At 47.8% G+C, this 21,509-nt stretch overlaps 1 protein-coding gene across 2 annotated transcripts; it reads left to right on the top strand.

The window, feature by feature from the left end:
* Positions 1-1,440: 1,440 nt before the first annotated feature.
* CCNE1 (cyclin E1) lies at positions 1,441-12,150 on the top strand. 2 transcript variants are annotated; one of them, XM_042969642.1, is made up of 12 exons: positions 1,441-1,672; positions 2,148-2,199; positions 2,312-2,399; positions 2,631-2,699; positions 6,439-6,584; positions 6,704-6,839; positions 9,348-9,494; positions 10,273-10,368; positions 10,583-10,717; positions 10,825-10,936; positions 11,017-11,174; positions 11,467-12,150. In XM_042969642.1, exons 2-12 carry the CDS (start codon positions 2,177-2,179, stop codon positions 11,587-11,589), a joined length of 1,233 nt encoding a protein of 410 aa, XP_042825576.1. In that variant the 5' UTR covers positions 1,441-1,672; positions 2,148-2,176; the 3' UTR covers positions 11,590-12,150. The 2 variants fall into 2 exon arrangements, with proteins under 2 accessions (XP_042825576.1, XP_042825577.1); XM_042969643.1 differs by lacking the exon at positions 2,148-2,199.
* Positions 12,151-21,509: the final 9,359 nt, after the last annotated feature.

Here is a 21,509-nt window from a genome sequence, read left to right as displayed (position 1 = left end):
AAGGCTGAGACTATAAATCAGGAAGGGTCTTGGGAGTGTTTGGGAGCCCTCTGTTACATGCTGCTTTCTACAAATTTAGTATAGAAAGGTAGTTTCTAGCGACCATCGTTCAGTACCTGTATCACTGGCCTGTTAAGCTCCAATAGTGCTTGGTCGGTGTATGTTTTTCAAGAATTCATTCATAAATAGGATTTAAGTGTCTCCCTTCCCCCAGGCACTATGCGGAGAGCTGGGGGATAACAGCAGTGAGGAAGACAGACAAGATAGGGAGAGGGACACCAAACAAGGAAACGGAGGAGCAAGAGTCTTCTGGCCGCAAGTTCTGTCAAGGAAACACAGTCGGGCAAAAAGATGGAGAGGAAGTCCTGGGGAGAGGGGTGCAGCAGGTTAAGTGGTCACTGAAGACCTTGAATTTCTTGGGAAGGAAGAACAGCCGGAGGTGCCCTCGCAGGGCACAAGCCCCAAGGCCCCTGAGGTGAGAAAGGACAAGGGCGGTGAGATGTGAGGGGAGGGGGTTGCAGGGAAGTCTGACAGGATGCAAAGGCCAGGTCAGGTGGAGCCCTGTTCGCCAGGGCAGGGAGTGCGGATTTCATCCCGGTCCGATGCGAGCCTCTGGGAACGGCTTTCAGCTAGAGGGGCTGCCTGAAATTCCAACGTCGTGAAGAGTTTGTGGGGGAGGGAAATACAGCGAAGGTGCTGGGCTGTTAGTTGAATGAATGGCTTGGATGGATGCGTGGACGTACCTCCAGGAACAACTGTTCCACCGGTGCCCCAGATCCCGGCGACTGCCGGAGGCACACGTTGTAGGCCAACGACCAGGCGCTGTGACCTTGGGCACATCCCCGCCCCGACTCAGGGGCCGGAACCCTGCGTCTCGGGGGCGGGAAGGACGTGCTAGGAGGGACAGTACGCGCGCGCGGCAGGCCGACCGACGGCGGGTCCTCCCGCTCGCCCAAGCCAGACCCCTGCCCCAGCCAGAACCCTCGCCGCCTGCCGTGTTTACATTCCCCCAGCGCCGGCCACGCGGCCTTTTGCCGCTCCAGCGCCGCTCGGCTCCGCCCCCGGAGCCCCGCGGCCCGCCCCTCCGCCGCGCGCGCGCGCGCGCCAGACCTCCCCCGCGGCCCGCCCGCCCGCCCGAACGCGGCCCCGCCCTCTACCGCGCGCGCCAGCCGGCCTCCCGCGTCCCGCCCCGCGCGGCGCCGCAGCTTGCGCCGCGCAGGCCCCGCCACGGCCCCGGCCCCGCCCCTGCGGCGCGCAGGCCCTGTCACTTAGCCCCGCCCCCGCTCAGGCCCCGCCCCCCCGTCGGTTCGGAGCGCCTCGGCTGGCTTGCGCCGCGGCTGGGCGGTCCTGAGGGCGGCTGCTGGGCGGGCCCGGGCCCTCGGGCGGCCGCTGAGGGGCTCTGAGCGGCCGGGGCGGGGCGGAGGGTGGCGGGAGGGCGCGAGGGCGGGCCGGGGGCCGGTTCCGCGCGCAGGGATTTTTAAATGTCCCGCTCTTAGCCGGGCGCAGGAGCAGCCGGCTCGGCCGCCAGCGCGGTGTAGGGGGCAGGCGCGGATCCCGCCACCGCCGCGCGCTCGGCCCGCCGCCGCCTCCCGCCTCCCGGCTTCCCGCTCGCCTCTGCCTCCTGCGTCGGGCCTCAGCTCGTGCCGCCTGCCTGCCGCGGAGACGGCTTTGGGTAAGGGCCCTGCCGTGGGGCTGCGGGACGGTGCGGCGGCGAGGACTCCCAGAGCGCCCGGGTCGGGCCGGGCCGGGGTGGGGGTGGGGGTGGGGCGAGGCCGGGTCGCCAGGTCCCCGAGTCGTCAGCGTGGGGTGCCCCTGTAGGGTGGCTCAGAGACGGACCATGGAAAGGTGTTGAGGGGGAGACTGAGGCAGCTTGAGCCCCAAGGAAGGCGATGGGCAGGAGGGGATTTCCGGGGGGCGTCCGGGCCCCCCCCCCAACCCCCGGTTCGGACCCGGCATCGCGGGTTGGTGGCGGCGCCGCGGGTGACAGGCCACCCCGGGCCCATCGGCCATTTTCCTGACCGGCCCGGGAGGCTCCCGCCGCCGCCGCCGCCCGCGCGGGAGGGGGAGGGGTGTCCGGGGCGGGCCGGCGGGCCCTGGCCCCCCACCTCTGGTCCTCCTCACCCCACTGCCCGGTTTGTGCCCCCAAGGCCTGAGATCTGATTACACGCCCCAAGCCATGCCGAGGGAGAGAAGGGAGAGGTGAGTGGCCCGGTCGCTGGGGGGGACGGGAAGGGTGTTCAGCGGTGGGGGAGGGGTGGACCTAGATTTGGGGAGAATTCACCCTGACCTCTGTGCCACCCTGGCTTTGCAGGGATGCAAAGGAACGGGACACCATGAAAGAGGAAAGTGGCACCGATGTCTCTGTTCGCTCCAGGAAAAGAAAGGCAAATGTGGCTGTTGTGAGTACAAAGGAGACAGGTGGGGGAGGAGACCCCCCCCCCCCCCCACACACAATCTTACCTGGGTACCAGACTGGGCTCCATACACCACATGTTTATTGTTAGGGGGTTAATGGGGTGCATTTGGCAGAAATGGTGCCTATAACCTAACCAACTTTTTCTCTCTTTTCTGTTTTTGTCTTTGGGTTGTTTGGTGTGTTTCCTTGTGGGGTGGGGGTTGTTTTATGTTAGTTTTTGCAGGATCCAGATGAAGAAATTGCAAAAATTGACAGGACTGTGAGAAGCCAGTGCAGCAGTCAGGTAGGTACAGTTGCTAATTGGGCCTAGGTGGAGGGCTTCCTGCTCTTTGTGGGTTAAATTGAGTCTCAGTCTCCAAAACCCTCCTGCTGAAGGGTTTTTCTCTACCTTTGGCTGCAGTACATATGGCTGAGCTCTGCCTGTCAGTGGCACTGACCTCTGCCAGCTTTGGGATTCCAGCGAGGTCTTGTGTTCCTGACCAGCACCTTTGAGATTACAAATATGCGCTGATGTCTGGAAGAACCAGAATGGACATCAAATAACTCAGTCCTCTCCTTTTGCCCTTGAGGAAACTCAGACTCAGAGGAAGAAAGTAACCCAGAGTCCTGTGCTATCAGGGGCGGAGTTCATCCTAGAGCCTTGTCTCTGAGCTGGTGAACTGGGGGGAGGGCTCCTGACACAGAGCTCTTTGGGTATGATGATGGGTGTTTGTGTGTGTTCATAAGCAACCATGAATTCTCCCCATCCATGCTACTGTTTTTCCATCATGGTGCTTAAGGACCTCCATTCCCCCTCCCACCCCCTTTAGGTCAGGTTTCTAACTTTATCCCCCTTCTGGAAGTTCTCAGCCCATCTAGCAGTTACCTACAATGATCACTGCTGTCTGGGGCTCCACCTGGCCTCAGCCAGAATGTTAGTGGAACATTCTGTGTAATGACAGATGTGTCTCAACACATTTTTTCAATTGACTAGTCCACTTCTCTTGCCTCTCCTTCATGGAGTTACCGCCAAATTTCCTGCGTGCTCATGATATCATTACAATATCAGAAGCTCCTACCAGAAAAAGCTTGTGTTATCTCTCTACCTCCAGAAATGGCTGGAGACCATAGTTAATGGTTCTAGCAGGGGAAGCAACCTATCTCCAAACTAGTGGATCAGGCCTTCTGACCCTGTCACGGATAAAAGCTGAGCAGGAGTATTATTTGAGCTGAGGGCAGTGGTTCCAACTAGGTTAGCACTGGGCTGCACATCACTTTGTTGGGCAGTAAGCAACAGCCATAGCTGGCTCTGGAAGAGTGAAGGGCTTTAAAGCAGTGGGTCTGAAGTAACAATTGTGACTGCACATAAGACCTTAGGAATTAGCATTTCTGGGGCGGTCCACCGAATATTGAACAAGGGGTTGATGATTTCCTTCTCTATTAGAAGAAGAAATACTTCATTCACTTTAGGGAAGGAAATGAGACCGCGCATCCCAGTTCTTTCCTTTTCTTTTTCTCTCCTTAAAAACAAAAAACCTTAAGCAATTTGATTTTTGTGGGTTATGATAAAATGGATCTCCACTTTGTGAAACTCAAGGTTGCTTGTTTTCCCAGCTGTTTGAATTGAAATTTCCAACTGAGAATGAAGTAAAGGCATCCATATTGACTTCTTAGAGTTTTAGAATAGTTTGTGTTCTCAAGGTGCTAGGGTGCCTAAGTGGGGCTGTCTGTGGTCCTATCCCTAAACTGTGGACAGTTGATAACTGTGGTACATGAATAGCCATATCGTTTCCCACTAACTAGAAGGAATTTTCATGGTTGTTCAGAGATTAGTGACAACAGGTTTCTGCACATTTTGTAGAGCAGATAGCTTGAAAACTGTCCATCTGTTTACAGAGGCATTTGTTGTCTTTTGTTATTTCTCTGTGTAGATTCATGAAGCTAGAGTTTTGGGGTAACACAACCTTTTTGCCTATTAATGACACACAATTTTTCTCGGGAGTTACAGTTCAACACAGTACAGTAGCCTTGAGTCACTTGTAGCCATTACGCTAACTTCCTTATAACTGCTTCATCAAGACCTCAGAGAACCTTTGATTCTTACCTTAGACCTTTCTTAACAAAAAGAATACCCTTTTATCTAAAATCCATTTAACACATCCATTTTGTTTAATTTTTTGCATAAGACCTGACCTTTTGTGTGAGTGAAATGCTGGACTTTCCATGAATGACTTCGCAGAACCTAATTTTACATAAGTAGTTCTATTCTTATTTAAAAGTGGCATAAGGAGTCTGAAGTGATTACAAATAGTGAAAATTGGTCTCTTGCTCTTATCCCATTCCTTCCTAAAGTCGGACGGATCTCGCCTCCTTTGAAACCCGGTATAGGCTCAAGTTAAGGGCCAACTTTCAGAACCATTTATCTGCTGTGGCTCACACAATCTGTCTATGAACCTGCAGGTTAGAAACTGCCACCATTTTATCCCCCAAAGCCTGCTCTCCGCTATTTCGGCCATCTGGCTGTAGAGGGTGGCACCCAGCTTCTGCCTTCAAAACTAGAATTTATTCTTGAATGAAGAGCAACTTGAGGCACTTGTAATGTGACCCTTTTTGAGTCAAGGAAATGCTACCAGCACGTGATACTAGAGCTGGAAGAGGAGGCTGCCCTTCTGGAACAGCTGTTGGCAGGGGTTGTCATGGCTAATTTGCATGCCCAATTCTTTGCACCCTGGGTGGAGAAGAGCTTTATCCTGCTTTGCTCTCTTAGTACATGGAAAGTGCTCTGGCTTCCTCTGAAAGTGGCTGGTGTGCTGTGATAGCCTCCCTCTACCATACTTTCCAGGCAGCACCTGGAGCCCAAGTCCCCCCATGCTTATTTCTAGTCATCCCATTGTCGCTTTTCTTTAGTCAACCTTCATGAGCTGTCTGTGTTAAAAAAAAAAATCCCAAGACTTCTGTGCTGGTGGGATTGTTACCTGCCATATTGTCAACAAAATCACTCTTTATAATTCAAAAGAGTCAATCATAGGTTTCTTTTCAGAGTAGGATGATAAACAGAGTAGCTTTAAAGAGAAAATTTTCTAAATGGCAAAATGACCTTAGTATATTCCAAATATTGAAAATTGAATAACATTAAGGATCTGGAACCTTTACAAGAAAAGCAAATTGTTTGGGTTTTTAATGATGGTTTATTCACTTGTCAGTTATTTGAATCTTATTCTTTGCAAGACTTTGGGGGCAGGATTCAAAGGTCTTCAGGGGTATCTGGCTTCTGTCTCCACAGGCTTCTTAGTATATCCTGTGACCATTCCTGGATTTGGTTTTAACTAGGCAGATACTCTGTTTTGTTTTGAGTTAAGGAAAACAAAAGGTCCCCATTATGTAATACCGAAAGATGCACATTCGATGGGTTTTTGTTTTCAGACGGGGAGACTTTAAATATAGATGGTAATCAGTTTACATTTTTGATCTTCACAAGCGTAACTGGTGAATATGCAGTGCTTATGTAACTAAATACTTTTATTGGAAATTCTTTCACTTTTAAGAAATTTTTGTAAATTAGTTGTACTTGTTAAGCAAATTTTTGAGTTGTGACCAGATAATCCCACGAGACACTTCAGAAATTATGCACAGTGTCTTACTGGCCTGCAAATGAATTTGTGGTTCGGTTTGGTTCATATTGTATTGTAAGAGGTGTTGGTGTTTTATCTTAACCCCCCTTGCATCCATCTTACTGCTCAGGTACTTCTTACGAGTGTGACAGTGTGGAGGATCCAAATGCTACTGACTTTGGAGTTTTCTTAGATATCTACTGTACAGACTCCTAAGTCAAAGACGAATGAAACGAAAGCCTGGGGTTATCAGTGTGGCTTTTCCTTCGCCGTTCCATATTCATCTTACTTTAAGCCAGAATATATATTTAGGTCTGGAGATTGCTCTGCAGTGTTAAGGCATTTTCTGTTTTGCTAGCTGTTCTACAAATCAATGAATGCAAAAATAGCTGGCTCGCGTCAAACATTTAAAAATACGTTTTTCTTCTATAGCCTTGGGATGGCAGTTCAGTGTGTGAAAACCCCTGCTCCTTGATTCCTACACCTGACAAAGAAGAGGATGAGCCAACATACCCTAGTTCCACCTGTGGGCCTCAGAGTTTCATGCCCTCCAGAGCCTCACCACTGCCTATACTGAAGTAAGTTGACCACCACGTGCTTTCCAGGTCTCTTCCTCCTTGTGCTCAAGCTCACCAAGTTAGAATGGATGCATATTGACACCTACCTGTTGTTTTTCACTTGGTTGTGTGTTTTGTAGCTGGGCAAATAGAGACGAGGTTTGGAAAATCATGTTAAACAAGGAGAAGACCTACTTAAGGGATAAGCACTTTATGCAGCGGCACCCTCTCCTGCAGCCTAAAATGCGAGCAATTCTTCTGGATTGGTTAATGGAGGTGAGCTTGAGTCTTCCTGCTGACTGGAAGCATTGACCACTTCTGGAATCTTCTGTGTTGTTATGATCTCTGTGCGTTTCATCCCATCGACACATTCTGTGTCTCTGAGGCTGTGGTATATATACTACAGCAGTTTAACATTTTGCTTGCATTCTACCTTAGAATTTCTGAAGTCTCTTTACCTCTTAGATACCTGTTTTTAAGTTGGCATCGAATTTTTTTCTTCAAAGCTCAAATAATTCCAGAAGTTCTATTTTCCATTTAACTGTAAATATTGATATTTGGTCTTTGTTAATTAAATTACTTTTAAATATATCCAGCGGAATGCAGATAACAGCTATTTGATAGCCACTATCATAAGTTTTAAAAATATATGAACAGGCTTATCTTTAACAGAGAGCTTACATTGTTCCTTTTTAACTCTTTAGAATCCATTTCCCTTTCCCCACAGAATATCCTCTTAACAAAATATATCGTTTAATTCTTTTATTGGCCACACTATCGTACTTCTCTGCAACAATTGATCAAAAGAACAAGTATTGGGGTGTCTGGGTGGCTCAGTCAGTTAAGCACCCAACTTGGGCTCAGGTCATGCTCTCGCGGTTCATGGGTTTGAGACCCACATCAAGCTCTCTGCTGTCAGCGCAGAGCCCTCTTCAGATCCTCTGTCTCCCTCTTTCTCAGCCCCTCCCCCACACTGTCTGTCTTTCTCTCTCTTGCTCTCTCAAAAATAAACAGTAAAAAAATGAATTAAGAAAAAGAACAAGTATTACATATTTTGATGGGTAATTAAACATAAAAAGCGATATTGTATGGGCAGTGTACCTCTTTCTGAGAGGAAGTGTGGGTGACTCAGTAGTGCCTCAGGGTGCTTCCTGGACACCTCTGTGAGCCTTGGGTGATGAGAAATGGGATGTTCAACATCTTCTGTGATGTTGAAGGACATCTCAGGCAGATCCATTTTGTGGAAAAGGACATAAGGAAGTTGCATGCCTAAATATTCCCTAAAAACAAACTGCTCTGTACTGTTTGGAAAGTGTGTGTCCAGGGGTATTCGTACCCCAGTTATGCTCATCCTAGAATCAAATCCCCTGCTGCCACCATCTATGTGTCTTCATCAGGCAAGTCACTTAACTTAGAATCTTGGTTTTCTCATCTGTAATATTTGCTACCAGTATTTTCCTTGCAGAGTTTATATGGATTAGAAATAGTGTGTATGAAGTGCAGCTTACATAATAGGCAAGAAAAGATAGCTGTTTTTACCATTATCAATTCGCTTTTCTTTATTGGTCTCTGAAAATATTAACATTTTCTGTACTGAGTTCTTTGGCAGGACTGCTTGAAACTAGAGGCCTTGCAGGTGCCATCCACAGGCCCACTGTGGCACATAGACTTTGTGGGCCCTTTGGGTCAATTTATAATTCCTTGAAGCATTAGATGTGTAGTGTGCTGCATTCTCCCACGCTTCAACTCATTAGATGTTGTGACTGGGAAGTTCTATTTGTATTATGCAGTTGATGCCAAATACTTTAAGGAAGGTTTTTCTCTGAAAGTCCGTCAAAAAAGTCATGTAATACCATTGAAAAGATAGAAAAGAATGGTAACCGTTTTGTCCTTGCTGAGACAATACTTGAGGCTTGTGTGCAGTGATGCTGTTTCTCAGCCTCTAGCCCTGCGAGGAAGTCAGCACGCGTGTGGGAAAGGTGGCGCTCATGCTGTGTGCCCAGTTGTGAGCCGGGTGACACAAGTTTGAGAGTTTGTTCCTGAGAGGACAGAAGCTCTAGTTTCACTTCTGATCAGATTGTAATTGTGTTACTTTATGAAAACTGACTTTAAATATGCCCTAGCCTGGACTTTAGAAACACTGTTTGGTGATTGATGGAATTTTCTATTAATGTTCTGTTGTTTCTCTGGTGCCTTAACCCCATGAGTTACACTTATACATGGGAAGGCCTGTTTAGGAATAGCAGTTTTATATGTATAAACAGACATTTGATGGTGGTGATGAGTTGAGGTCTAATATTTCCTTGGTCTTCTTCAGCTCCCTCATGCACACCATTTTCCCCTGTCTCTCAGCAATCCTATGAGGTGGGCAGGGCAGGCATGGTCCTGATATTACAGTTTGAGATAATTGTTCACACTTTTTCCATGAAAATGCTGCTGTACCAGGCAATGAACATACCTTCCTTCCCCTGCCTGTGAACATTTGCTCTTACTATTATTATTATTAATGTAGATCATAGAACACTTAATCCTTGTATGCGAGTTCTAGTTTTTCATTGTGTACGTGCTTGGGGACAAGCAAGGTAACAATCCTTTCAGAAAAGCAAAGTTCTGTCTCTCCTGATTTGGTTATATTGTCCTTCACCAAAACTCATGACAAATGTTTATGTTTTTGTTGTTTTTTGGTTTTGGGGTTTTGTGTGTGTTTTTTGTTTTTTTTGTTTTTTTTTTTTTTGTCTTTCTTTTTTCCTCAAGTAACTGTTCTAAAACTTACTGTTTTTTCAGGTGTGTGAAGTCTATAAACTTCACAGAGAGACATTTTACTTGGCACAGGATTTCTTTGATCGGTATATGGCAACGCAACAAAATATCGTAAAAACACTTTTACAGCTTATTGGGATTTCATCTTTATTTATTGCTGCCAAACTTGAGGTAAATCATTTTCAAATGTTATGTAGCATATGCCGTTTTTTGAGATCCTCTGAGATTACTGGAAGAGGCCAACTTTTTGTCTACATTTTTCTAATTTGAGGTCATCTAAAGTAAAGATACATGCAGAAAGGGCTAGAAATTAACCAAGAAGTGAGAGAAGTAGTGAGTCTATAAAATGTTTAAGTTAATGTAGTTACTTTAAGCCAAAAAATTGAACTTTGACCCAAGAGGATTAAAAATTTTGGAATGCTGGGGTGCCTGGGTGGCTCAGTCGGTTGGGCGGCCGACTTCGGCTCAGGTCATGATCTCGCGGTCAGTGAGTTCAAGCCCCGCGTCGGGCTCTGTGCTGACAACTCGGAGCCTGGAGCCTGTTTCAGATTCTGTGTCTCCCTCTCTCTGACCCTCCCCGTTCATGCTCTGTCTCTCTCTCTGTCTCAAAAATAAATAAATGTTAAAAAAAAAAAAAAATTTTGGAATGCTTAGAAGGGTGGATGGGCCTAACTTGCAAACATGTTGCTAAAGGTATTAAAAAGGTGAAAATTTCAAAACTCTCCCCACTGAATAGAAGTTGTGTTTATGCATTTCTTTATTGGGGTGGGGGGAGTTGTTTCTTTCACAGTGAACACATTTTGACCAGCAGAGTAGCCCCTATATGTATTCCATGGTGCTCCCTCTCTCTTTTCCTGGTAGAATACTAAAAACAATATTTGGATGTACATTATAAGTTAAAACTATTAGAGATTTTTGCTAGTTGTTTCTCCCTTATATTTCCTTTTAGGAAATCTATCCTCCAAAGCTGCACCAGTTTGCGTATGTCACAGATGGGGCTTGTTCAGGAGAGGAAATTCTTAGCATGGAATTAATCATTATGAAGGTAGGTTACAAGTTAATTTTTCAGTCCTTTTTAAAAAATGCATACATAATAGCTTTTCCACATTCGTGTGAGTGCATCCGCCTAGGTGTTCTCCAGCTGGACACATTGTGGCGTGGAACATGGCTGCATTTTGAACTCCTTTAGAGGCCCAAGGGGAGCAGAAATATCTTTTTCTTTTCTCAACCATTGGTCTCTTTTGTCTGTTTTCCCTTAGGCCCTTAAGTGGCATTTAAGTCCCCTGACCATTGTGTCCTGGCTGAATGTATATATGCAGGTTGCATATCTAAATGATTTATATGAAGTGCTCCTACCACAGTATCCCCAGCAAATCTTCATACAGATTGCAGAGGTAAGTGGCTCTGTTACCTCTGTGGGGCTGCCTACCCCGTCATTAGATTAACTCTAGAAGGGATGTATGTTGGCCATCTGCCTCAGTGTTCTTTTTCTTCTCCATAGCTTTTAGATCTTTGTGTCCTGGATGTTGGCTGCTTAGAATTTCCCTATGGTGTACTTGCTGCTTCTGCCTTGTATCATTTCTCTTCCTCTGAATTGATGCAAAAGGTTTCAGGTACGTTGGCTTTTCCGGTCCATTCACAAGGTGTAGTAAACTTCCAAACCAATCGAGCCTAAAATTTATTTTCGTTGCAGGGTATCAGTGGTGTGATATAGAGAAGTGTGTCAAGTGGATGGTTCCATTTGCCATGGTCATAAGAGAGACAGGAAGTTCAAAACTTAAGCACTTCAGGGGAGTTCCTGCTGAAGATGCGCACAACATCCAGACCCATATAAACAGCTTGGATTTGCTGGTCAGTAGCCTTCCTCGTTTCCCAGATAAATTCCTTAAAACTGCTTAAATAGCCTCTTCACTTTTCTTCAGGCAGGCTCCAGATAGCCCAGAAAGAGTCCAATTCTTTTGGTTCCTTAAAAAAGAAAATTGCGGTCAGTAGATGCTGTGTCTGAATAGCATGTAGACCAGAGACTTTTAGATTGTTCTTTGCTATTTTTTTCCCCTCATTTCCTTAGAAAACAGCACACAGAACGCGAAGCCCAAAGGATACACTCTTCCATTTTAACATTTGTCACTTTTGTTCTTAACAGGACAAAGCCCAAGCAAAGAAAGCCATATTGTCTGAACAAAACAGGATTTCTCCTCTCCCCACCGGGGTCCTCACTCCCCCACAGAGCAGCAAGAAGCAGAGCAGTGGGCAGGGGACAGCGTGACCACACCAGCGTTCTCCACCAAAGACAGTTGTGCAGAAGTGCCTGCTCCAAGTTCTCTTCTGTGCGCCGCGGCAGGGGCCCGCATTAGCTTTTACAGACATTTAAATGGAAGAGCACGTCTCTTCCGCAGCCGAAGTGTTTCTGTGGATGGCATTGGACAGGGAGAAGTGTTTTTTATTGAACGCTTAGGTTTTTTTAAATAAGTGGGTCAAGTACACCAGCCACCTCCAGAACACCAATGAGTGCTCCAGATGCTGCTAAGGAGGGTGATACTTGACTTGATTGACTATTCACACAGATAACAAAGGCTTGAAGTCGAGGAGTGCCACGTTGCCGTTGGTCTCCCCTTGGGTGTTCTGGGTTGTGTCGTATTGAGTGGAACAGGTGGTTGTGAGCATTGTGATGTGGAGCCCACAACCAGCTGTGCTGGGGGCCTGCCCTTTTCACACTATCAGTTGACAATATACAATGCCTTTTATGAACTGTTATTTTGTAAGTGCTGCTATGTCTATCCGTTTTTTAATAAAGATAACACTGTCTTTGAGACAGCTGGTTTTATGAGCTATGTCTGATCATTTAAGTTAGAAGTCACCTTTGAATGTGGCTATACCAGGTTCTCTTTTTTAACTTCGTACTTCTTGAAGCTCACACCTTTCAAGCAAATATATTTAAAAGAAAACTTTTGACATGAGCTCTAGGTGCAGCCTCGAAGGCCTCCCACGGGTCCCCTGAAGTGGGAATGAGGCTTCCATTTGGTATTTCTCCCACAATGCCCTGCTCAGAGGCGGCTCACTGGAGGGCTATGGCAGTAGTGGGGGAGTCATGTCTGCATCTGAGAGGATTCCTAGGTATAATTTCTGCCCCAGGACAGGCCAAAGGACATAAAGAATCTGTAATTAGTGTCACTTAATGCTCTTCATCCTTACTCAGATCTTAACCTAAAGAACTTTTGTTTGGAGAACTTGTTAACATGATGTAGCCTAAAACTATAGTTCGAAGAAAATGTAAAGTAACATTGTATGTAGCTCAAGGCCAGATGTCAGTGTACCGTCTTGTTCTGTGACCATCGATGCAGTCACCATGGGCCTTGCTAATGGAGGAAGCCACTGTCCACTTTAAGGCCTAATGTGTACAGTTCACATTGCATTTTGTCGAACATTCTCATAGTGGTGGTCATGTCAGGTTTTGTGTTCCACTTCCTTGCAGTGCTTTGGTGTATGGGTTCATAAAAGGGAGGGTGAATGAGCAAATAAATCCCACTTATTTTTGACTCGGTATTTTATCTCATTTTGCAAAATCGTGCCTGAAGTAGAAAAACAGCCATTTTAAAACTGTACCATATTATAGACAAAGTTGGAGAGAGACCCTACTCTTTTCACCTTGTGATGTTCTAGTTTTCTAAGCTTTAATACAGTTTTCCTAATAAATGCATTATAAATCTACATGTAATGGTATTTAGTCAAATGGTACTCCTAGCTAGTTATTTCTTCATCTTAGGCAGAGATGTTCCCACCTTAAAAAGCAGTGAATTCTAAATGGTGATCATTTGGAAGTAACTTGTTGGAAAAATCCTGAAAGTGGTTAATTTATACTTGGCATTTTCTATGCAAAATTGTGGCACTGAAAAACATTTCTATTTCTCAAAGCTTCAGGTAAGTGTGAGGACTTGACATGTGAGGTAACTGGTTTGAAAGCACGTTTGAAGTAAACACTACATAGGCTGTTTGGCCCTTGTATCGCGGAGCATTACCGGATCCATGGAGATGAGAATGCCTTACATGTAAACTTAAGAGTGTTGCGTTTCTGGACATCGGTGTTTTGTTTTTGTTTTTATTAAATGACACTGTTGCCATGGGAATCACCTGGGCTCATGAAGGATGAGTCCTGGATGGATAAGTGAAATTCATAGTAATCAATATTTTCTGCAGCCCTGCCAGGAGCCCTAAGAGCCACTAGTAAGGAAACTCAAGTTTCCCTGATTTAAGGAGCTTCTTTTGCTAGTAGTTAGTACACACTTCACTGGTTGGCTCTGCATACCCAACTGCCAAGTCAGTCTTGTTCCGCAATTCGGCTAAAACCAGGTGAGGCCCGCTAATGCCCGACAGACATCAGGGGTGGAAATGGCAGCTCTGGTCAACCTGGGTGGACAGACACTCTGAGGCAGAGATGGTGAGCAGGAAGGACCCGGAGAAGGAGGTGACGTGGCCCCTAGTCTAACTTCCTTGTCTTACAGGAGAAACTAAGAGTAACTTATTGACCAACCATGAGGGCTGATTGGATTGTGGTAGAGCAAACCACATCCTCACATCCTGCCCCAGCTCGCAGTTCGCTGGCTAGACCTCACCAGAGCTGCTCTGGCGTCTGCCTGCCCACCCCCCCCCCCCCCCCACCCCCCGTGCCGAAGAAAGAAAACACTGGTCTTCGGGTAGTGCGTGTCGAAGGCTTTCCAATGCCATCTTCCCTGGGTGGAACTTGGACAGCTCATTGTTTCATGGGTTTCATACCAAGGGGATACATGGACTTTAAGTTCCTAAAGGCAGATAAGTAAAGCTTTTGAGCCCTTTAAGGTTTGGAGCACAGTGCGAGATCCACTTCTAGCCTCTAACTCAGACACAAACGGGATTCGGCAAAATTATTCGGGCAAAATTAGGCTGTAGCTCAGAGCAGAGTTGGAAAGAGAAATCAAATCTGATAATGTCTAGTCATATTTACCCAACCGTGCATTTTCCTACCACATGTTCAACATTTTGAAATTCAAATCACATTTATACCTTGGACATTGTTAGAAGACTATTTTTATCCCTGCTGTAATCATCTAATTTGCTGATTACAGGTCTCAAATTGCCACAGAGAACTCAATTTTTGAAAGAATTGTCCTGTTTGATCAAATATGTTATTCAAGCAATGCAGTCATTTGTTCCACAAGGTTACCTGCCAGGCAGAGCTAACCAGGAGTAATAGCATTAGAAACCTATACTTAAAATCAAGCATTAGCTAATCTGCCTGTGACAATAGAGTCTTAAATATAATTTGCTGCAGATACTTCAGTCCCTGCACTGACAGACAATTGCATTTTGTATTCAATGAGCATAGATTTTTCCTAACTCATCCCAATTCCAAATTTAACTCCAGAAGACTCTAATGTGCTCAGTTTCACAGGCTTACCAGGTACTATTCCCCAGGAGCCTCAGACAGGAGGGCAATAGTGTCCTGAGTTAAATAAATACTCTTTCTGCCACCCCCACCCCCAGCTGTCTTTTAAATCGCTTCTCCTGATCAATGCCAATTCCAAAAACTGTACCACCTGACTGTGCAGTGAGTTCTATTCTGATGGGGGCTTCCCTAGGATGATATGAGGCGCCCTCACTTGCAAGCTCCTGCTGCGTGCTGGGCATGCCCAGTGCTAGAGACCAAAGCAATGGGGTGCAGGTGTACAGCTCAGGTGAGCCAGGGAGACCAGGAAACAGCTAGAATCCCGGAGTCTGGGGGCACGGAACGGGTCTGTTGCAGGGGCAGTACTCTGTTCGACAGGGGGTTGTTTTGTCCTCCCCCGCAGCCAGTGAAGAGCCGTCACGAGTCGGTGGAGGAAGTGGGAGATGAGGCAGAGGAGGTGACAGAGGCCACATCACAATGAGCTTTTATGTGTCAAGCTGGACACAGGCCTGATGTCCCTATATGTATGGACAGCAGGGAGCTGGTGTTTGTGAAAAGGATGGTGATGTGCTCAGAGCAACGTCAGGAGGCAGGAGTTGAAGAAACAAGCCCAGAGTTCTGCCTCCACGTGCCCTGGGAAAATGACTGTAGTACATGCATCAGGAATTTCTGAACGGCCCTGCATGAAGGACTTCCCAACATCCCTTTTCAGGCCACAGTGACTTCTGCCTCTGCACCTCTGCCTGTCAACCCATCCAGTCAGCTAGATCCTCACCTCCTGCAGGAGACCACTCTTGTCTGGCCCACACTGATGTCATTTCTTTGCTGGGCTCTGGTGTCACATATACCTTCTGTCTCCCGAGCTTTGGGCTTCTGTCCCCACGCACCACACACCGCCCTCGCCAAGGCCACCCAAGACCCCCACGAGGCAAACCTAATAGCACCCTTCAGGGCATCTTTGCCACACTTAGTGAACCCTGCCCGCCCCCCCCCCCCACCTGTTCCCTTAGGAACTTCTCACTTCTCTGATTTCTCTCTCCCAGGCCCCCAGCTACACACCAGGTATCATTCCTTCCAGGCACAAGGTGGAGGAGCCTCAGGTCCACTGCCCTCGGCATTCCAGCCCTGGGCAAGCTCACCACTCATTTGGCGCCTCCCCCTGTGCCTTCCTGTCTCCCACTTTGCATCTCCAGTCTGCCAGGCTCACCCTGCTCCCCACCTGCAGAGCCACCCGCCTGAAGGGTGCCTCCACCTGTGCATCATCGCAACGTGCATCTTCTAGGGGAACTGCTTACTTCACTTTCCATTGTTCATACACTCAGGAAAGATGGGAACTAGGATACACAATACACATAGGAAAACCACTCAGTTCACAAGTCATCAGGGGAAGGCAAAACAAAACAGCTCACATGCATCAGACAGGCAAAAATGTTTAAGCTCAGAAAATACTACAATGACTTACCAGATTCGCCAAATTGGCTTCACATCTTTTTTTTTTTTTTAAGGACTATACCAGTGAAGACTCCATTGAAGGGCCCCCTTGTCTCCCTCCCCAGCCCCGTCAGCTTTCTGTCTCTCTTTCCTTCTCAGAGGAAACAATCACTCTGAGGTCAGTGTGGATGATTCCCACACATATTTTTAGACTTTTATCATTTATATTTGGCTCCATAAGCAATGGCCTTACAGAATCACTGCCCTGAGTGTCTTAAAAATTCACACAAGTGGAATCAGACCTTACATATAATAACACCACTTCCTATTTTCTTTCAACATTATTTTCAAGTTATACCCATGCGGACGCACGTAGGGTTGGATTCATTTATTTTGAACTGTGATAGAGTTTTCTTGTGTGAATATCTCACAGTGTATATATTCCCTCCCGGGCCGGTCCACACATAGGTCACCAATTCCTTCACCGTCACAGACAATGCTGCAATGAACATCTTGTGCACACGTGTGCCATGGGTGTGGATTCCTCCGGGCACATTACCAGACCTGGAATCGCCGTGTCAAAGGCCATGTGCTCCTGCAACTTGACTAGATGCCGTCAGCTAATTCCCCAAATTACGCCAATTTATCCTCCCAGCCAGGGAGTGTGAGAGTTCCTGCCTTCCCACATCTGCTCCAGCACTTGGTACCGCCATCTTTTCTTCCCATTCAAATTGCTTTTTTTTTTTTTAATGTTTTTATTTATTTTTGAGACAGAGAGACAGAGCATGAGCAGGGGAGTGGCAGAGAGAGAGGGAGACACAGAATCTGAAGCAGGCTCCAGGCTCTGAGCTGTCAGCACAGAGCCCGACGCGGGGCTCAAACTCACGGACTGTGAGATCATGACCTGAGCTGAAGTCGGTCAGCTGACTGAGCCACCCAAGCGCGCCTCAAATTGCGATTATTTAACTTTCTTGTTTTTTCTCCGATTATGGAAGCGGAGCATGTTTGTTATAATAAATTAGAGTACCACAAACATGTACAACCTCGAAAGTGAACCACCCCCCCCAGAGATACCATTCTTAATAGTTTTCATGTTAAAAGAGCATACCTTGCTCCGGAATTTTTTCTATGCATTCAGTAACATATGAATAGACAAAATGTTTGCTGGTTTTTGTACAGGGCTACTTCGTCTGATTGTATCTCTTAAGTAGTTTAAAAGGCACATGCCCATACAAACTCACCCCCATCTTTTTATTTTTCAGTGATTGCTTGCCTATTGATTTCATTGCTTAGCACCTGATTGCAGGGCCTGGCACATGATAGGTACTTATTAAAAATATGTTCTCCCTGAATGAATGGGGAGATGGATGGATTCTTACATGTGCAGTCACTTTCATTAAATTTCTCACTTTTCCATGTCCAGGAGAATACCTGCTATCTTCCATATGCAAAAGACCAACATTAAGATCGAAAAGCAAGACCTTAACAGAAATGAATGAGACTGGTGTTACTGTTCTAGTGTTTTTTCTGGGCAAAGGAGCCCCACACCAATGAATTCTAATTCCTGGAGGGGTCGCAAGGGTGGGACGACATACAAAAGCTCAGGCTCCAATGCATCATCGGAAAGACAGCTAGACAGACAAATCCATTCCTCCAGTTGTCCAGAAAGTTCTCTATGCCCCTCTTGCTAAGCACCTAACCAAATTATACCTTGTTGTAGGCAAGGAAGGAGCACTCAGTCCATGTGAGATGATGCCTTGGTCTGAAGCACTCCCTCTGAAGTTCTGTGTCCTCCACCCACCCCAGCCCCCTCCAGCTCTGTGCAGGAGTCTGGGTCTGTGGGTCTTGCACTGCCAAGTGGGGTTCTGTTGTGTTTGGGCCGCAAGGAGGTTTTGAAGCATTTGAGCTGACCTACAACTTGGGAGAGCTCACACAGAGCTGCGGCTGCCCAGCACCCGGCAGGGCACCAGAGTTCCCACCACCCCTGCCACTGGCTTGGGGCTCCCTGCTGCTGATCCTTACCTACACACTGCCAATCTTCTGCAGAAGACAAATAGCTTGCACCCCTACCTCCAGCAAAAGTGAGAAAACGGTATGGATGAAGAAAATAGAAAGGTTCAAGAAAAGTGACAGAGCATCTCTCTCCCTGGAAGCGTCAGATATTTGAATATGTCTAACACCAGGACAAAGTATCTTGGTGTCCAAGGACATGTTCTTTACCTGCCTGCCTCCCACGGGCACTGTGTTTGATTCCTGGATTTTCAGTAGAGTCCTCCCAAGGGCCATGGGGCTTTCAGCTCATCACTTACCTACTTCGGGCTTGGGTTTCCCCACCTGCCCAGCGAGCAGGAGGCCACGGCATGTTCTCTCAGTGCGAGCCCAGCCTCTCAGGGGTTAAGAGTTGTTTTCTGTTTCTCTTCAAACAGTCATCCAGGTGGTGATGAAAGACGGGTTTGCGGTGTTTTTAGGTTTGCAGTACACTTCAGGGAACTTCCCTGCTTCCTGTCATGCAAAGGAGGTTTCTTTCTTTAAGGCAGCAAGGCTGGGTAAGGGGCAAGGGCGACAGTGCACAGGGCAGAAGTCAAACTGGCAAGCAGGTGGGCTGAAAGCCTGCCCTACCTCCCCCTGGTCCTCTAGGCTGCCTGGTGACCTCAGGGTGACCTTTGACACTCAGCCTATGTACCGCATGCCAAGGCCAGAGGTGGGGCAGGTGTGATTCCAGGGCTACTTTCAGAAAAAGCCCCCCGCCCCACAAAGGCTGGTGCCTGAAAGGGAACTGGCCCTGCAGGGTGGCCCTCGACATGGTCCTCGGTGGGAGGGACCTTGGGCCAGGCTTTGTTCTTCCTTGAATGGAACCTTGTGCTGCACTGCTAATTCTGCCCTGGGAGGGAGAAAACGGAGGCATCAAAAGACAAATTGCAGCAGAAAAAGATGAGTTTCCAGATCCTGGGAGTGATTTTCTGCACGGTTCATTTTAGTGATGTCCAGGGCAATGAAGAGAGAGGGCTCGTCTGTGGATGAGATAGATGCAGATGCCAATAAAGAATTCATGGAAGCACAAAAGGCGGGCTGGGCGGGTTTTATTAATTATATTTCTTTTATCCTCATAACAATGGCATGTCAGTAATCTACACTGAATGTGCCCAATTGATGCTAATGATTTCATCCTTTTGTTTCTGTGTTAAAAAAAAAAAAAAAAAAAAAAAAAAAGGTCTGTCTGCCCAAGCTAGTCAGCCCCAGCGTGAGCCTGGAGCCCAGCAAGGCCCTGGAAGAGCCTACTCTGGGCCCCTCTCCCCATCACTTTTGTACCCTGGCAATGCCAGCAGCAGTCTTGCCTGGCAGTGGCCACTTGCTGTGTCCCCAGGCCCTGCCCCCACCCCCATTCTGCTTTGCCATAATTCCCTGTACAGGTACTCTCTCTGACAGGGGTGAGGAGTCCTCTGGGGGGAGGGACGGGCAGGGTGTGTGTGCGAGTGTGTGTTTGAAGCAGTATTTCAGAGCCAAAGGACCCCTCTTGGTGCACCTCAAATCACATTCCTCACCCCAAGCATTCGTTTTGAAGAAAGAAACAAAAGTAGGTTATGGATTGCTTTCTTCCCACAATCCCTGTCTATTGGCATTAGATTTCATTATCTGGCATAAGTTAAGAAAGGGTGTGTGTGTTGGAGCACAGTGGTGACAGAAAGAGCCACCAAGCATTTGCCCGCGTCTGTCATCGCCCTCCCACCCTGGAGCCTGGGAGGAGTGGTCAGGAATGGCATTGAAGAGTTTCCGAACGGAGATGTGCTAAACCTCTGTGTCCTGCTCTCTGTCTCCCCAGGACCATTGCATCACGGGCTGCTGCACACATCTGGCCCAGGACAGGCGCAAGGAAAGCATCTGGGCCAGAAACAATGTTTCCTATTACAAATTCACCAGGCAAATGTGCACACCTGATGCCTGTGTTGTTGTTTGGAGACTAGCTTCACTAGCACAGAATGCGTGGGGTGGTGCACAGGCTGTGAGCAGCCGATAGTTAAAATGAGAGCCCCATGCCAGGATGCTTACCTGGAATACCCCAGAAAGGGCTTTTAGAATGGGGATCGGATGACCCTCCTGTCCCCACTTCACAATGACACCTCCTCACTCCCAGACAGCCTTGGTTTGTGGGAAACTAGAGGCAGGGTGGGGGGTGGCCAACTCCTCCTGCACCTTGGACAAGGCAGTTCTGGAATTTCCATGCAGGGGGAATCATGGCGTCCTGCAGCTGGCACTGGGGGCCGTGGGCATACCCTAAGGATGGATGTGCTGCTGCATGTCCATGGAGGTCGTTTGGGAGAAACGAGCGACAAGGGAGGGGGTCAGAGATCCTCCTCGTCCCACTCTGGCATTGCCCACCTCCGCCCCCCTGACCTTCTACCCTCCAGATGTCCTCCTGGAGGGCAGTGGGAGCCAGTTTGCCCAGCTGGTGGTCCAGGTGCCTCCTGGCACCTTTGGTGACACCAGTGCTGAGAAGACCAACCGGTGCTGCACGGGCCTGACGATGCTCCCATGGAAGGGCCCCACGTGCTCACTCACCTCGAGCAGCTGCTGGACTCTCCACCGCTACAAAAATATCAGCACTGCCGCCCCAGCTCTGGGCGAACGTCTCAGCGTGACAGCCTGCAAAGCAATCCTGCATTTGAATTTCATCTACAAATCCTGGTTCCTCCAGATGAGCTCAAACCTGCACAGATGGCCCCTCAACACCAAAAAGTAAAAATAACGAAGCTTGCAATTCCACCTCCCTTTTTCTCCAGGCAGATGTGCCGCTGCACATTTCAGGAGGTGCACAGCCCGTGGCCCAGCAGCAAGCCCTCTCCTCCCGTATCTTTTCACTCACCACTTCTGGCGTGCTGGTGGGCAGCAGCCATGGCCCTTCAGGGTGTGTTTCTGAAAGGAGTTCCGGGGTGCCTGAGCCTTTGGAATGGAGCAACGGGGGCAGGGTAGGGGAGTTAAAGTGGAAGCTCATCCCTCACTCAGCTACCCAAGACGGGCCAATACCGCCATTCATGAATGAGATGGTCCAGGGAAGGGCCAAGGGGTTGGAGCAAAATTTCAGGTAAGGTGAGGGGGAAGAGGCTGTCGTGCATGCCAAGTTCAGGGGCAGGGTGGAAGAGGGGAAGCTCTGTGAGTTCCTGATTTTCTGAACCCCTCCAAACCCCAATCAGCCACAGGGGGTTTGATGACTCATTCATTCTTTCCACCAGCATTCACCAAGAGCTTCTATGGCAGGCCCTGAGGTACAATTACAGACAAGACAGACCCAGAGAACATACAGTCAAGGGCATCTCTGGGCTGGGAGGCTCCAGAGTCCC

The sequence above is a fragment of the Panthera tigris genome, chromosome E2 (assembly GCF_018350195.1).
Source record: "Panthera tigris isolate Pti1 chromosome E2, P.tigris_Pti1_mat1.1, whole genome shotgun sequence".
NCBI classification, from domain to species: Eukaryota; Metazoa; Chordata; class Mammalia; order Carnivora; family Felidae; genus Panthera; species Panthera tigris.
The sequence above is the reverse complement of the archived record's forward strand: the minus strand, read 5'-3'. Positions and strand labels throughout refer to the sequence as shown.

Bases quoted from the DNA above. Each gene is read 5' to 3' on its own strand.
- CCNE1 (XM_042969642.1), top strand. From the start codon at position 2,177: ATGCCGAGGGAGAGAAGGGAGAG. The intron at 2,400-2,630 runs GTGAGTACAAAG...GTTTTATGTTAG, and splicing joins GAAAGGCAAATGTGGCTGTT to TTTTTGCAGGATCCAGATGA. The intron at 2,700-6,438 runs GTAGGTACAGTT...TTTCTTCTATAG, and splicing joins GAAGCCAGTGCAGCAGTCAG to CCTTGGGATGGCAGTTCAGT.